The 14629-nt window shown below is 47.3% G+C and overlaps 3 protein-coding genes across 3 annotated transcripts; 1 reads left to right on the top strand and 2 right to left on the bottom strand.

Annotated features, from left to right (window-relative positions):
- Window positions 1-2148: 2148 nt before the first annotated feature.
- LOC108075941 (cytosolic 10-formyltetrahydrofolate dehydrogenase) lies at window positions 2149-5890 on the bottom strand. The gene is made up of 3 exons (XM_017168584.2): window positions 5720-5890; window positions 2958-5063; window positions 2149-2895 (listed from the first exon to the last, which is right to left on the bottom strand). Exons 1-3 carry the CDS (start codon window positions 5723-5725, stop codon window positions 2266-2268), a joined length of 2742 nt encoding a protein of 913 aa, XP_017024073.1. The 5' UTR covers window positions 5726-5890; the 3' UTR covers window positions 2149-2265.
- A 973-nt stretch (window positions 5891-6863) lies between these two features.
- On the top strand, window positions 6864-8091 carry Gr39b (Gustatory receptor 39b). Its single transcript, XM_017168403.1, has 3 exons — window positions 6864-7748; window positions 7809-7976; window positions 8035-8091. Exons 1-3 carry the CDS (start codon window positions 6864-6866, stop codon window positions 8089-8091), a joined length of 1110 nt encoding a protein of 369 aa, XP_017023892.1.
- Window positions 8092-9059: 968 nt separating this feature from the next.
- On the bottom strand, window positions 9060-14299 carry dtr (defective transmitter release). Its single transcript, XM_041776006.2, has 5 exons — window positions 14083-14299; window positions 13550-14019; window positions 13426-13490; window positions 13120-13205; window positions 9060-13056 (listed from the first exon to the last, which is right to left on the bottom strand). The coding sequence occupies exons 1-5, from the start codon at window positions 14228-14230 to the stop codon at window positions 9143-9145; spliced, it is 4683 nt and encodes a 1560-aa protein (XP_041631940.1). The 5' UTR covers window positions 14231-14299; the 3' UTR covers window positions 9060-9142.
- Between the last annotated feature and the right edge of the window lie 330 nt (window positions 14300-14629).

Raw genomic sequence — 14629 nt, 5'->3', positions numbered from 1 at the left:
CAGCGGCAAGTTTTCGAACGCGGCGAATCCGGCGTTGTCGTTGTCTTGCGCATTGGGGCCTGTGGACTGTGGATGGCGGAGAGTGAGAGGCTTTGGTCGGTAATATAATATTTATTGATTATTCGCTCTCCATCGTGCGGAGTTTGGGCCGGAGTACTGTCCCACACCAAAGCCGGTCATTTGGCCAAATTATATAAAAGCTAAGCAGCGGCCAAAAAATGATTTTGGCCACGAGCCGGGTGCCACCGAGAGGGAAGGTATAAGCTTAGGAGCGATGCGGAGGGGCCGGGCACACCGGGACTATGGGTTGCCAGCTATTTTATTCTCTTAGAGCATTTCCCCTGCCTTCAATTACGTCATTCCTCAGCTGATTGGGAAGTTGCGCGCAGCGAGTTATACAACAGAGTATTGGCCGTGATGAGTCGTTGGCTTTGTATACATATTGGCGCTATATTTGCCGCTTTAAGACTTGCAACTTTTGTCAGTTGACTTTGGCTGAGAATTACACAGGCAGCTATTTCGGGAAGGTTCTGCCTGCCCGAGGGTAATTTTTCTGTGTGACAGCTCCTTGATTGTTTTTGATTTCCCCTGCCAGAAATATCCGGAGGAGCGGATAATTTGTCATATCCGCATTGGCAGGCAATGGTGGCATGTCCTCCCGGAAATCAAACACTCAGAGGGTCGTAGTTTGTGGCACTCGTGGAGTATATAAGATACATACATTATAATATATTATTTTGTAGCAATTTTTAATTTCTTTAATTTCTTAACAATTTAATTACGAAAACCCCTCTCAGTTCAGTTCCACAAGCATACTTCGGGGGAGTGGCTTGGATCGGTCGTTGTCACACCCCAATCAACGTAAATCAATCAAAATTAACACCGGAGACAAGTGGAAAGTGTACACCGGACACTCAAGGGCAGCACGGTCGCAAGGATGCGGGGGAGAAGTGCGGAAGCGAAGGACAAGGAACGCACATGTTCCTTCAGCTAAATCAATTACAAAATGTTGCAGGAAGCTTGGCCCACACACGAGACTGACATTTGGAAAAAGGATTTGGCAAGGATGAAGGGCAGACAGAGACAAGAGAGCCGTCAGATTATGGCGAGTAAGGGGGAAACATGTTCAAGTTGAAACTAAAACAACGGATAAGCATATTACGTATACGCCGTGCTATTGACGCAAACAAAAACCATGTCTGGCTAATGCAGAAAGCTTGCCAAGCTGGCTAGGATTTATATACGTAAACGCATATACTCACATATTTAAGGCCTATTTCCGGCCATAAACATAATTGAAATATGGCTGGCATAACACTTAAACCTTTAAACTAAAGCCCACAAATGGTTGCCACCAAACGAAATCAAGCAGAGCCCGCCGAGAGAGGAGATCAGGTTGACCCACTTTGGTGGCCAAACTTTTCGCAGAGTCCGAGGAGCGATGGCAAAGCCAGGCGGCACTATAATTGTCCGTGGGGATTGGCCCAGTGTGGGCGGTGCTAGGGTGGGACTCAAGCTGTCTTCGGGGTGGGGTGCAAGTCGTTTGGGGGGCGCATTACGTTGTTCAGCTGCCTGCCGACTGCTTGCGAATTTTCGCACAAATGGCAAAGTTTAAGTGCTTGACAAGTAGAAGTTCAGCCTGGTTTCATAAAGGTTGGGCTATAGACGATAGCTCCGGGTCTCTTCAGACCTTATTATTAGTTTGATGGCAACAAAAAATAGTAGGAAATCATTTATCCAGGTTTTATAGGGCTATAAAGTCCAGGCTTTTTAGGAGATATACAAAATCCAATAAAATATACTCCATCACTAATGATATTTTTACGGGAATTTAATTCTTCAGAGGGATTACAGAATTCATACTGAAAATTAGGCATATTTTATGACTGCTAATAAAGCTCATAAGTAAAATATAATCCTGATAGGAGAAGTATCTCAAATTTCCAATATTGATAAGGTTAAAGGCTCAGTATTTGAGCAACTAATGGACCCAGTGCTTCATGTGAAGCGTGCCTGGGTCGTGCAATTGCCAAGTCACAAGTCAAGATATCCTCAATGTCGTTGTTGGCCAAGCGAATATCGATTGCCAGGCCAATCACAGGGCTGCCGCCACCGCGATGCCCCTCCATTCAAAATGGGCAACGTTGCTAGGGTACGATTTGTGTTTTATTAGTTAGATAGATAAGAGTTCTTATAACTATGAGCTATGCAAAACATTAAGTCTTTTCATTCCCGGGCTTGGCCCTTCTCCGCTTATCCTCGGCTTCAGTATTCGATGGTCACGCACTTGGTCTTGAGGTACTCGTTGAGCGCCTCCTGACCGAGGTCCTTGCCGTAGCCACTCTGCTTAAAGCCACCGAAGGGAGCGGCCACATCCGTTTTGTTGTAAACGTTGATGAAGACCGTTCCAGCTTCGATGCGATCCGCAAAGCTAAGCGCCTTGCTGATATCCTTGGTAAAGACGCCGCTGGCCAGGCCGAACTCGGTGCGGTTCGCCCGCTGCATTACAGAGTCCACATCGCTGCCGCTGAATTTCGAGATGATCATGATGGGGCCGAAGGACTCCTCCTGCGCAATGAACATATCGTCGGCCACGTCCGTGAACACTGTGGGCGTGAAGAAGTAACCCTTGAGCCCGGGCACTCTTCCTCCGCCGTAAACCAGCTTGGCACCCTCTGCCACGCCGCGCTGACAGAACTCCAGCAGCTTGTCGAAGTGCGCCTTGTGATTCTGCGGCCCGTGGGCTGTCGACCGGTTGAGTGGATCACCAATGGTCATGGTGCGCAGATCCTTGAGCACACGTCGCACGAACTCATCGTGAATGCGATCCTCCACAAACAGCCGGCCGGCAGCGATGCAGTTCTCGCCCTTGTTGAAGAACACCGAAGACATGCCCTGCACGAATTTAAAAATTGAATAAACCTTGTCATGTAAATCTAATTCTCCCAAATACTTACGTGCTTCACCGCCTTGTCCAGATCGCAGTCGGCGAAGATTATCAACGGACTCTTGCCGCCCAGCTCCAAGGAGCACTTCTTGAGATTGGAGTCGGCGCAGGACTTCATGATGTGCTTGCCAACAGGCGTGGAGCCGGTGAAGCCCAGCTTGCGAACCAGCTGATGATCAGCCACTGCCTGGCCCGCCTCTGATCCTTTGCCGGGCAGAACATTGATCACACCTGGAGGAAATCCGGCTAGGACGGTGAGCTCGGCAAACTTGAGCGCAGTCAGGGGACAGGTCTGGGCTGGCTTGATCAGGCAAGTGTTTCCGGCGGCAATGCATGCGGCCATCTTCCAGGAGAGCATCATCAGGGGATAGTTCCAGGGGGTGACCAGACCACAGACGCCGATGGGCTCCTTGCGGGTGAAGGTCAGCACGTTGTTGGGTCTCGCCGGGTTGACTGGAATCGTGTTGCCCTGTATCTTGTCGCACCAGCCGGCGAAGTATCGCCAAGCGTCAATGGACATGCCGATGTGGGTCTTCAGGGCCAGTGTGTAGACTGCGCCCGAGTCGACCGACTCGATGGTGGCGAGCTCCTCCTTGTGGCGCTCCATCAAGTCAGCCAGATTCAGCATCAGTTGTCCCCGCTGCCTGGCCGAGATCTGTTTCCACGATCCGTGGAAGGCGGCGTCGGCCGCCTGCACAGCCCTGTCCACATCGTTGGCTGAGGCGCAGGCCACCTGGCAGAGCACCGACTCGTCGGTGGGATTCACAATGTCCAGACTTCGCTGGCCCTCGGCGTCCACGAACTCGCCGTTGATGAAAAGCTGAGTGGGAACTCGGATCTTTCGCTTGTTGGCATTCAGAGTGAATCCCTCGTAGTCCAGCTGCTTACCGCCGGAGCCGCCGCTGCCCTGGCGCAGGATCTGCACCAGTTGACCAAAGAATTCCTCGAACACAGGCGCCATGAACACGTGCTCGTTCTCCAGCGGCACATCGAATGCCTCCTTTACCTCCTCCACCAGACGCACCACGTCCATAGATCCTGCGCCCGCCGCAAAGAAGTCCGTGGATGCCTCAATGGTGTCCTTGAGTATGGCCTGCCAGATGCCGTCCAGGAGGCCCCTCTTGGCCAGCTCGTCCTCGCTGAAGTCGGTGATGGGCTGCTGGGCCGCCTGCCGGAACCATTCGCTGGCATTGATCATCTTGGACCCGCGCTTGATGCGCCGTACGTTAACGAAGGCACCATCAGTGCCCTCAATCAAGAGGCCGGCGCTGTGGATCCAGGCCGGCTTTGCCAAGCCCTTCAGGCGCAGCGGTTGACCATTGGTCACGGGTCCTGCTGAGTACAGGTGGGCTCCGAACAGACGTATCTGCTCCTCGCTGCCATCGGCACTGACCACGGAAGCTATGGCCCCGGGAACGGAGTCCAGACCACGCACGAAGTTCCAGATGCGCTCCGCCGACTGCTGCAGGTTGATTACCTGGTTCTCGGCCTTGAACATGGCCGGATCGTAGGTGGCGCCGACCTCCGTTTGGGTGATCTTCGGTGCTGACCCACTGGCAACCAGGTCCACGGCCACACCCATCGCCTTGACGCCCTCGGGGTACAAGAAGCGCTTGTAGATGGTGTCCAGCGTGTCTGTGGGTTCCACGTTGGTCTGGCGGGTAAGCAGCAACGGTCCAGTATCCAAGCCATCGTCGGCCCAGAAGATGCTGAAACCGGCCACCTCGTCTCCCTCTATTAAAGTCCAAGAAATGGCGCTGGCACCGCGATGGCGCGGCAGGATGGACGGGTGGTAACAGATGCTGCCCAGCGGCGCCCCATCAATAACCTCCATTGGGATGAACTGCGAGCAGTAGGGCAGCACATTGAGGGTGGCGCCCACGGACTTGTACTGCTCTAGCACCTCGGGCAGCACCACGCCCTTGCGCCGCCAGCTGGCGAACTTAAACACTGGAATCTTGTGGGCCGCGGCAGTGGTGGCCAAGATGTCCTCGCGACTGCCCTTGTTGGGGATAGTGAAGACGCCCACGACCTGGATGTTTGAGCGCTCCAAGAGCAGCTCCAGAACGTCGGCAGCAAAGTTGCTCTGGCCAATAATGGCAATGCGGAGATTTTGCTGAAAATGTTTGGAAATTTATTAAATTAATTGATTGATAAACAATAATAAAATCATAATTTCCTTTCAAGAAGACCGGAAATATTAAATATTTTTAAAAGGATATTTCCCATATATTATATGAAAATTTTTGGGAAAATTAAAGTTTTAAAATATCATAACAAAGCCAAAAAAGCATCAAAATCAATTCTGTAAGCATTTCTACGTTAGTTTTTTCTAGCTTAACAAACATGCATATTAAATTTTAAATTTAAAAAAATCGAATTTTAGGTCGATTTTTGAGAATTTTAATGATGTAACCCCTTATCAATTTTTGAAAAAATGAACCAAAAATTTTTTCTTTCCGGACATGGCTAGAAAGAATCGCCTGTTGATGCTGATCAAGAATATATATGGTTTATAGGGTCGGAAATGACTGCTTCAATGCGTTACTAGCCTCTGACTGAAATTATAATACCCTGCAAGGGTATAAAAACAACATCTGATAGATAGATGAGTTGAATAGATTAAAAAGAAAATCACTATAATGTTCCAATTAAATCGGATTATTTTGCTTTATATGTAACTCCCGCACATTCAGCCCACTGAGAATTATATTAAACCGGTTTCAATTGTGAAAAAACTAAATGCAATTTTGCCTTAATTTATTTACTAACAGCCATGGTTGTTGACACTGTTTTCAGCACTTTCGAACTTCACACTTTTTTGTTGGCTTTTTTAACAAATCACTGGGAAAGCTTATTCAATTCACACCGTTTTCCCTTTATTTTTAATATTTTAATGCAATAGCCAAGCGCTTTGAGGGCCGGCAAACTATCAACTGAAATCGATTGAGCAAGCCGGTCGTATTTATACCTTGCCGGCATTGGGTGGCGATCAGTTCATTATCGTTATCAAGTGATTATAAACAAAAATACAAATAGAAAAAGCTGAAAGCAGCATAGACATGCGCCGTTGGTGGGGCACTGCCGCTGGGGCTCACTTCACACATATTTCATAATTAAATCAACGCAACGAAACGAGATTTCTTATCAATCCGTGCCAGGAATAGGAGCTGCAGAATCGTGTGCATGTCGATTTAGCATGATCAGGGAGGGCCGGACCACTTGTTTTCCTTTGATATTTGAGCCCCCAATTGCGCCAAATGTTCGAACTTGAATTCCGAATGTAAGCTGAGACACATTTGGATGAGATTGGGTGTGTGATTCACCTGAAATACTTGCTTTGTCTCAGTTGGTTTGAGTGGGGTTTTTGGTTTGAGTTTGGGTTCTCCTTACACGACACGTGTGTTTTCGTTTTCCGGCGCTCCACGAATGTAATCAGACACCCAGTTGACCCACAGACTGGTGAGAGAGGGGACTAACCGAGATAGTGTGCCCTACATATATTGTTTCACACATCTGTGAAAGGTAGAGTGCTTTAAACTAATCAGATTGACTGTGTCGAAGTCACCCTACTATTGCTTATTTAAAACTAAAATAAAATGGAAGCTTATTTCAATAACCGGTATATCCCTAGATACTTCTGCTCCATGGATTGGATTTTATCTAATCTTCTTTTCTGGTTAAAGGACTTGTACGTCCTCATACTTGAAGTTTATGCGACCGTATGGCCAACCTTAAAAGGTATCTGTTAATATGTTCTTGACCCTCTTCTGCTAATTCCACTTTAGCCAAGCTAATTTAGATACAAATTGATAAATGATCAATTAGCTAATTGTCGACTTTAATGAGCAGCTAGAAATACATAGGTAAAACTTGAGCCACGAAGTAGTTGTTTGTTGACTTCGAGGTCCTTAGCATGCTGTACTCCCTGCAGCCGTACCTCAAGTACTTTGCCCTGTTAGGCCTCGTGCCTTGGAGCGAGAAATGTGTCCGGTATCAGTTTCTGCAGAGGATTTACTCCGTTTTCCTGATACTAATCAATGTGGTCACTTTCATGGCTTCTATTGCAATGTGGTCTACGGACGAACAGTTACTCTCGCTGATGGTCAACGTGATTGTGTTTTTGGCTAAGATCGTGGCAATGACCGTTATCCTGCTGCAGATGATGGTCCAATACGACGACTATTTCCAGTTTTGCATGGAGCTCAAGTGCCTGGGCCTGCGGCTGCAGGGTGAGCTGAAGATGCAGTTGGGCGGACTTAGCGGGCAGTGCTACACAAAGATTCTGGGCCTCGGTGCAATCTGCTTGGTGGGAGTACTACCCTTGGTATATGTCTCCTTAAAAGTGGGCCTGGTGTTCTTCTGGTCCTCGCTCTTGCCCATACTAGTCATTCGGATGCAGTGTGTCCTGTTGCTGCTCTACGTGGACCTGCTGGGCCATCATGTGAAGCTTCTGGGCAAACGGCTGCAGGACGTGCTCACCTGCCACAAGATGGATGCCAACTGCGTCCTGGACGGTAACTGCAAGCAGCTCTGCTCCCTGGAGTTCCTCTTGGAGCTAAAGCAGAGCCACATGGAGCTCTACCAGCTGTTCACTCACTTCAACGGCCTCTTCGGCTGGAGCATCCTCAGCATCTACGTGGTTCTATTCCTGGACAGCACAATCAACATTTACTGGACCCAGCAAGTTCTCGCTGAGGTCTACGACTACACGTATCTATTTGCTACAATTTCGGTTTTTATTCCGACATTCGCTATTATTGTTGCCTTTTGTCGTTGCGGAGAGTTCTGCAGGATGCAGGTGAGTGAAGATACATATATTATTAATATATGTTATATATTCTTGATTCTTTGGTTTCAGAACATGCTTCTCGGTAGCTATGTCAGGGGATTGACCTGCCATCCGGCTCCCCAGAGGGAACCGGCATATAATGACCTACTAATGGAGTTTACCTTGCAAGTTGAACACAATGTTTTGGTCATCAATGCCGAAGGCTTCATGAACATTGATAACTCGCTACTAATGTCGGTGAGTAAATTTAATTATAAATTATTTCTATAATTCTTACTTTTCATATATTTTCCAGATATTGGCTGCTAAAGTAACGTATCTAATTGTGCTAATGCAGTTTAGTTCTTTGTAGATCTGTGATAAGCCCCACAGAAAAGGAAAGTTTAAAGCAACTGATACAGCTTTTATCGATTTCTGAAATCATATTTATATTTCTTAATAAGCCCTAAATGCTTAACCTTGACCAATTTCGTATTATGTTTTACCATATAAACAATTAAACCAATTGATAAGATAAACAATATTTATCACACCTCCCCAGGCGTAGAGGAGAACCAGTTTTGGTCGGTTTACCGAATTTAGCGTAGTATCTTATCGCATGAACTTGATTAGCCGAAAAAACCATTTGCTTATCGACGACATCCGCACGAGTTCAACGGTGCAGTGGAAATGTTATGGCAATAAAGAGGAAGAGAGCACCTGCCTCTAAAAATAACCCATCTGACCACCTCATACTATAGCTGTAGCTGTTGCCATCTCCTCATGGGGGGTCCACAGCAAAGTCCCTGATAATGCCTCTTATGCAATCGAGATGATCTTCATTTATTGTTTATAAAACAAATACTGAGTTTAAACAACTTCTGAGCACGCGTCCAACAGCTGCTCGGTGGTGAAATTTCGGGGCCTGTCAATAAAAAGTAAAAATATATTTTTCGCTTGGTAATACTGGAAACGGCATAGAAGCGATCAGCACAATCAGTGGTAGCCGGCTGATAACCCGGACGATTGCCCTCCGCCAAGAACGAGCGAGCAAACAACGGGGCGATCCGGCGATCTGGCGATCCGGTTTGCGTGATGCACCAGAAAGCCGCGATCCGGTTTCAAGTGGTTCGAAATGTGCCAATTTTGATAGGCGGTCGTCGGGGCAAACGGTATAACCGAAGTCCGTCTAATCGCATCTCAAGTGTTTTCTAGATTTTATTATTATTTCCTGAGATGAGAACGCTGTGCGGCCGGTTAGAACTGGATTCCAGTCTGAACTTTCTACACTCCCTTATCATTGTGGGGCGCTTAAAGCAATAAATAAATTGTGTTTTTTGGAATGCTCATCGGTTTATTTACTTACAGAAAGTGAAAAAAAACAATAGAAATTTTTAAAAGTTCCAACTATGGACAAACGCATCTCAAACATGATCCGACTCAAAGGACACCTGAGCACTAACACTGACTTCTTTGACCACCACGTCTCCGTCTTCGCTCAGGATCTCCAGGTTGCATTCGATTTGTTCGGTCTTGAGGACATCTGAGTGGATAATCGAGGCTCCAGACTCGGATTCCGTTGGCTCAGGAGCTTCAAAGTAATCAATCAAAAGGGGTTTTGTTGCTGAAGAAGTTTGCGCTGTTTGTTGATCATCACTAGGTGACTTTGCTTCTTGTCCCGGATCACATTCATTCCTTTGATCGGCTTCGTTCTCCATCTTAGGGTTGAACTGGGACGAGATTCCATCGCCAATGTTATCATCCAAGATGTGTTTGTCGGGAACAATTATATTTTCAACTATTCCAGGGTGTTGCTGAACCCGAGTTTCCTCGCTGATAACATCCAGGGGGCTTGCAAACTCCATTTCAAGATCGTCATCTTCATCATCGCTTTCACCAAACTCTTGGCTATTTAGCTTTGCAATGGTATCGGGATCGAGGAACTCGTTCAGTCTGTTGGCTATTTTTGCCCACTTGGCCTTGGCATTGACGGCCAGTTCGGATATGGCTGAATCAGTGCCGGGCTTAGTTTCCACTAAGTCAGTCTTGCTTTCCTTTAAATTGGTCATGTTATTGGTTGAGGATGAAGGGAGTTCAGTTAATTCAGCAGTTTGACTTTCCGTTGAATCTAAACTACACTTTATGTCTATATTCTTGGGCCCTTTGCCCGGTTCCTTTTTCAGAGGCAGACTGCAAAGGTTTCGACGGGTGGCTTCTTCTAGCTCGTTAGCCATTCTCAAGTCCGCCTCAAAACCTTCAGGGAAGAACGTTTTTAGCACTGACTCGGGAAGATTCGGTGGCTCCACCACAGCTACCTCTTCGCCAGATTCGTAGTCCGTGGAGGCATCTGATTGAATATCGTCGTCGATACTGCGGTTGTGTTTGACACTAGGAGGAGAGCCTGATTTCTGCTGCTTTTCTGGGTCACTTATAACTTTGTCCTGGGGAATTGTGACCGGCTCATTTGCGATAGATTCCTCTTCTTTTTTCTCCGTTTCGTCTTCCGAGTCGTCTGTTTCTGCCATGGCTATGCTGCTCTGTTGTTCAAAAAGCTTGAATCCACCAACTGAGAGCTTAATGGGACTTTGCTCTTTGGGCGCGGCTACCGGTACCGCCTGAAGCTGACGCTCCCTCTCCTCGATCTCCTTCATGCGAATCATCATTTTGTTTAGGAGCTCATCCTCCTCATTCACTTTGGGATCTTTGGGCTTCGCTTCGGCTTCCTTCTTGGTCAACATCGTCTCAAGCATCTTGGTTTCCTCACTGGTCAGCTGTAGCTGTTGCGATCCGGACTTCATACATGCCTTCAGCTCGTTGTAGCTCCGCATGCAGGCGATGGCACTTTCCGCTTCCTCGTTTGGAACACTTTGGAGGTCCAACTTCTGGAAGAACTCTGTGTCCAGGTTACCGAACGTTGTCATGGCTTCTAGCGAATAGAATTCATCTTCCACCTGTTCACCTTCTGGGCCCTCCGCTTCCATCTTATTGAGCGTCTCCAACTGGGCTCGCTGCAAGGCATCCGTCACCAGATGCTCCTCCGACTTCCTGGGCTTTGGCTTGTATGGAGTGGTCCAAGGTCGTCGCAGACCTTGCTTTCCAGGTGTATACTCTTCCTCCTCGGCCGTGTCGTAGTCTTCAGACTCAGAGTCACTAATCAGGGCTGGTGGGGGCGGAAGGTCTTCCAGCTCACCGGAATCCTTCTTGACCACCATCAGCTTGTTGTCCACCACCTCCAGTGTGTCTTCATATTTATCGCGCTGGGCGAAGCAGCGGGCAGCGGAGGCTGCCACCATTCGCTTGCGTTTCTCGGCCTCCTTGGCTATCTTGGCGTCCAGGCTCTCGGCAGTGTCCGAGTTAAACTCCGCCAAGTTCTTGGACTTTAAAAGCTCTTGAGCGGCACGAATTTTATGAGCGCACGCGCTAGGATCACGACCCAGCCTAAATGGTTCTTTCGGATTCTCAATCGAGGTAACGAAGTCCTGGAACACGTCCAGGCATTCTCGAAGGCTTTTACCGCCAGCGGGATCCTCTAGCTCGGGCGGTACCAACTTTTCTAGCTGCGGCTCCGCTGAGTAGCTGTACTCATCGTCAGACTCTATGGGCCCGAACTCAAACCTCTTTGGTTTTTTTTCCTCCAGACTCTCGTTGGATGTCAGCTCATCAATTAAGTCGTTTAGCAGCGAGGAACAGATACCCGCAACGTCAACTCTTTGTATGGTGATTTCCTCCTGTACGGTGATATGCTCCTGAATGGTTATTTCCTCTTCGTATTCAATCGTAGTATCAATGTTGTACATAGCATCAGTCTCGTCCTCCAAGTCCTGCAGCAACTTCCGAAGCTCCTTTTCTTCTGCAGCCATTTGCTTGTCCATCTGTTGGCAGATTTCCTCGGCCTGCTCGGCACTGGTCATGCTTGTTATTGGTTGTCGGAGCGCATTCACTGCTGCAGCAGATTCATCCTTCGACTCCTCCAAAGTCAACTGAAGCATGCGTTCTTCTAAGGACCAGTCCTGACTTGGGACATCGCATCCAGCACCAAACACGCGCTTGGGAACATTATCGGTAGCCTCGTCCAAAATCTTGGCCATGAATTGATCTCTACTTTCATCGTCATCAGCCTGGTTTGGTTCAGTAGTCTCCGCCTGGACTTCTCCTCTAACTTTTGCCTCTTCCCTCTCCTTTAGTTGCCTTCGCCTTTCACTAAATTGCTCCATGAGAATGGGCGACTTTGCTTCCAAGTAGGGCTTCAGGGACTCCTCGTCGGTCTCGGTGTCTGTTTGGTCACTTAGATCATTCTTTGATCCGGAAATGTTCACAGACTGCCTAAGTTCTTCCAGATCCTCATCCACGTGGCAACTTATTTCTTCCAAGTCGTGAGCACACTTTTCAGTGTTAAAGGCACTCTCTTCCTCAAACATCAATTGCTCCTTGCTCTTGAGCGGAAGGCATGGTTCACCGTCTTCCTTATAGAAGTCCCTAGGAGTCGTGCTCTCCTCACAGCAAATCCTGTCTTCTAACTGGTATTTGGTAGTGCCTTCATTGAGGAGCTGCTCCAAAGGCTCGTCACTAAGGTCGTCATCGAGGGCATCTCCGAAACTGTCATAAAGCTCACTAGCCAGCTTGTTTTTAATCTCCTGTGCCGTTGGATCCTCGCCCAGCTCATTATTATCAGCTACTATTTTGAGAGCTTTGCGCGTATGTTCAAGATCTTCGGAATCATCCAGTTCGGATCCACTGTCCAATGGGGGAACGGAGTCTTCATTGTTGTTAAAGGTCTTTTGCTGGTTAGAATCTTTACCATTAGGCTCTACGAAATCTTTAGCCAAATTGGAAGGTTCCTTTTCAGTATTTGTATCATTTACTTCGTCAAGCCTTCCCTCCTCAATCAGGATACGCTTTGCCTTGGGCTTGTCTGTCTGTTCTACGTCGTTAGGTTCCTTATCTTTAGCTTCTGCATTACACTCCTTTGCCTGCTGGACCAGCTTCTCGATGCTCTCCACGTCGCCTGACTCGGCTTCGTACAGGACTTTAGGACGACCCTCAAGAGGTGTGCTTTTGCGATTACTCAATTTCTCAGCCATTTCATCGGCCTGGGAGCCAGTGCTCTCGTTGTCCTCGGCCGAACTCGAGCTGGTGGCACTGTGCTCGGACTGCTCTGCCTGCTCACCGGAGACCTCGTCCCACAAATCATCGATATTACCGTTCTGCATTTCGGCTTTCTTGCGGCTCTTCTCAGCAGAAATGGCAGCAGCTTTTTCGTCTTCCTCAGAGTCGCTGGACCTGAGAAGTGGATCCTGCTGGTCAGGAGGACGATGCTTGTTGCGCATGCGAATGGTGCCTGCATGGAAGGGAGGTTTCAAATAACATTCTGATATGGTTATGATATATGAAGTTGACCTACAGTTTACGCTTTCACGTGTTTTGCGACGTTCAGCACGGTTCCAGCGGTTGTTCTCCTTTCGCTCGCCCTCATAGCCCTCTCGCTTCCTGGAAATGTTCATTATGTTTATGAGTATTTGGACCAGAAATCGGAAAATGTTTGAAAAATGTAGACAGATGGCTTTCAAGTATTTTAGAGCTGTCATTGTAATTCTAATGTTATTGATGTAAGGTCGAATGATATAATAGTACATTTCTAAGCTCTATAAACCTAGGCTGTCTCGATTCGTGGATTTTCATACGATTTTCATCATTAACAAATGCTTACCAGGCTTCGGCACAGGCGCGATCTCGAGGAAAAACAGGACGACTGTCCAAATAAGTAAGTTCTTTCTAAAGATATATCAAAATTATATTGGAATCTCAATAAATAACCTATGCATTAGACTTACGCAGGCCAGAATCAATGTCTTGCGATATTGTGGCAGTCGGGAGACCACCGGGTTTCCCTGCAGGACCAGAACCCTCAGATTGGGCATCTGCTCGAAAATTTTCACAATCAGAATATCGTCAATGCGATTGTTCGACAAGTCCAGCACAGATAATGTCTTGCACTGGACGAGGTCCGCCAGACTCTCACTGTCTTTCAGGTAGTTTGATGCTATGTTCAGAGTGTTTAACACTGGCAAAATGTCGCTGCCGATGTTCTGAATTTTGCGAATATGATTCGAGCTCAGATTCAAGGTGTCCAGCTCGCGGCACGAGCCCAGATTATCTATTTTCGCGATCAGATTGTTCTGGAGAAAGAGGCACTTCAGCTTGGTCAGTTGTTCCAAGCCCTGGATCTCGGAGATGGCATTACACTCTAGCCACAGGCACTTGAGCCCAGTGTACTCCTCCAGGCACTCAATACTCTGGAAGCCTGTAAAGTGTGAACTCATTAATCAAGAGCTCTTCAATTTAATTGTCGGCGGTGTTTACTCACCCTGATAGTGCAGGTAGAGTACATCGTTTAGGCGCGGAGTCTGATATAGCTTATCCTTCTTACACAGCTCCTTCAGCCCCTTTTCGGTCATGCGATTCAAGCCGGTTATTTCACGGCGAGCAGGCACAGCTGCGACGTTTTCTGACATTTTATTTAGGATTTTAAGCCCAAAAATTTGGTAAAATTATTACTTCGGCTCGAATGTGTACTTCGACTGACGCTTAGACAGAACAGCCAACTGACTTCCATTGAACAAACAAAGTGGAAAGGATCCCATTGTTGTTATTAGCAACCATTTGGGGTGGGACTTGCACTTCCGGGTGGGAAATGCAATTTTTAAGTGAAGTGAAACCAACGGAAACAATTTTAAAAACGATCAAGATGCTTAAATACCCTCTAAAATTTTGTTGTTTAAGCATGATTGTTAACAATTATATATATATATATATGATTTCAGTAATAATATTTAGTAAATAGGCTTGGGCAGAGAATCATGCTAATTGCTGCTGTATCCCGTTATGGACTGCTTATACTTTTAACAATAATT

Source organism: Drosophila kikkawai, chromosome 2L, assembly GCF_030179895.1.
Source record: "Drosophila kikkawai strain 14028-0561.14 chromosome 2L, DkikHiC1v2, whole genome shotgun sequence".
In the NCBI taxonomy this organism is placed as follows: Eukaryota; Metazoa; Arthropoda; class Insecta; order Diptera; family Drosophilidae; genus Drosophila; species Drosophila kikkawai.
The sequence above is the reverse complement of the archived record's forward strand: the minus strand, read 5'-3'. Positions and strand labels throughout refer to the sequence as shown.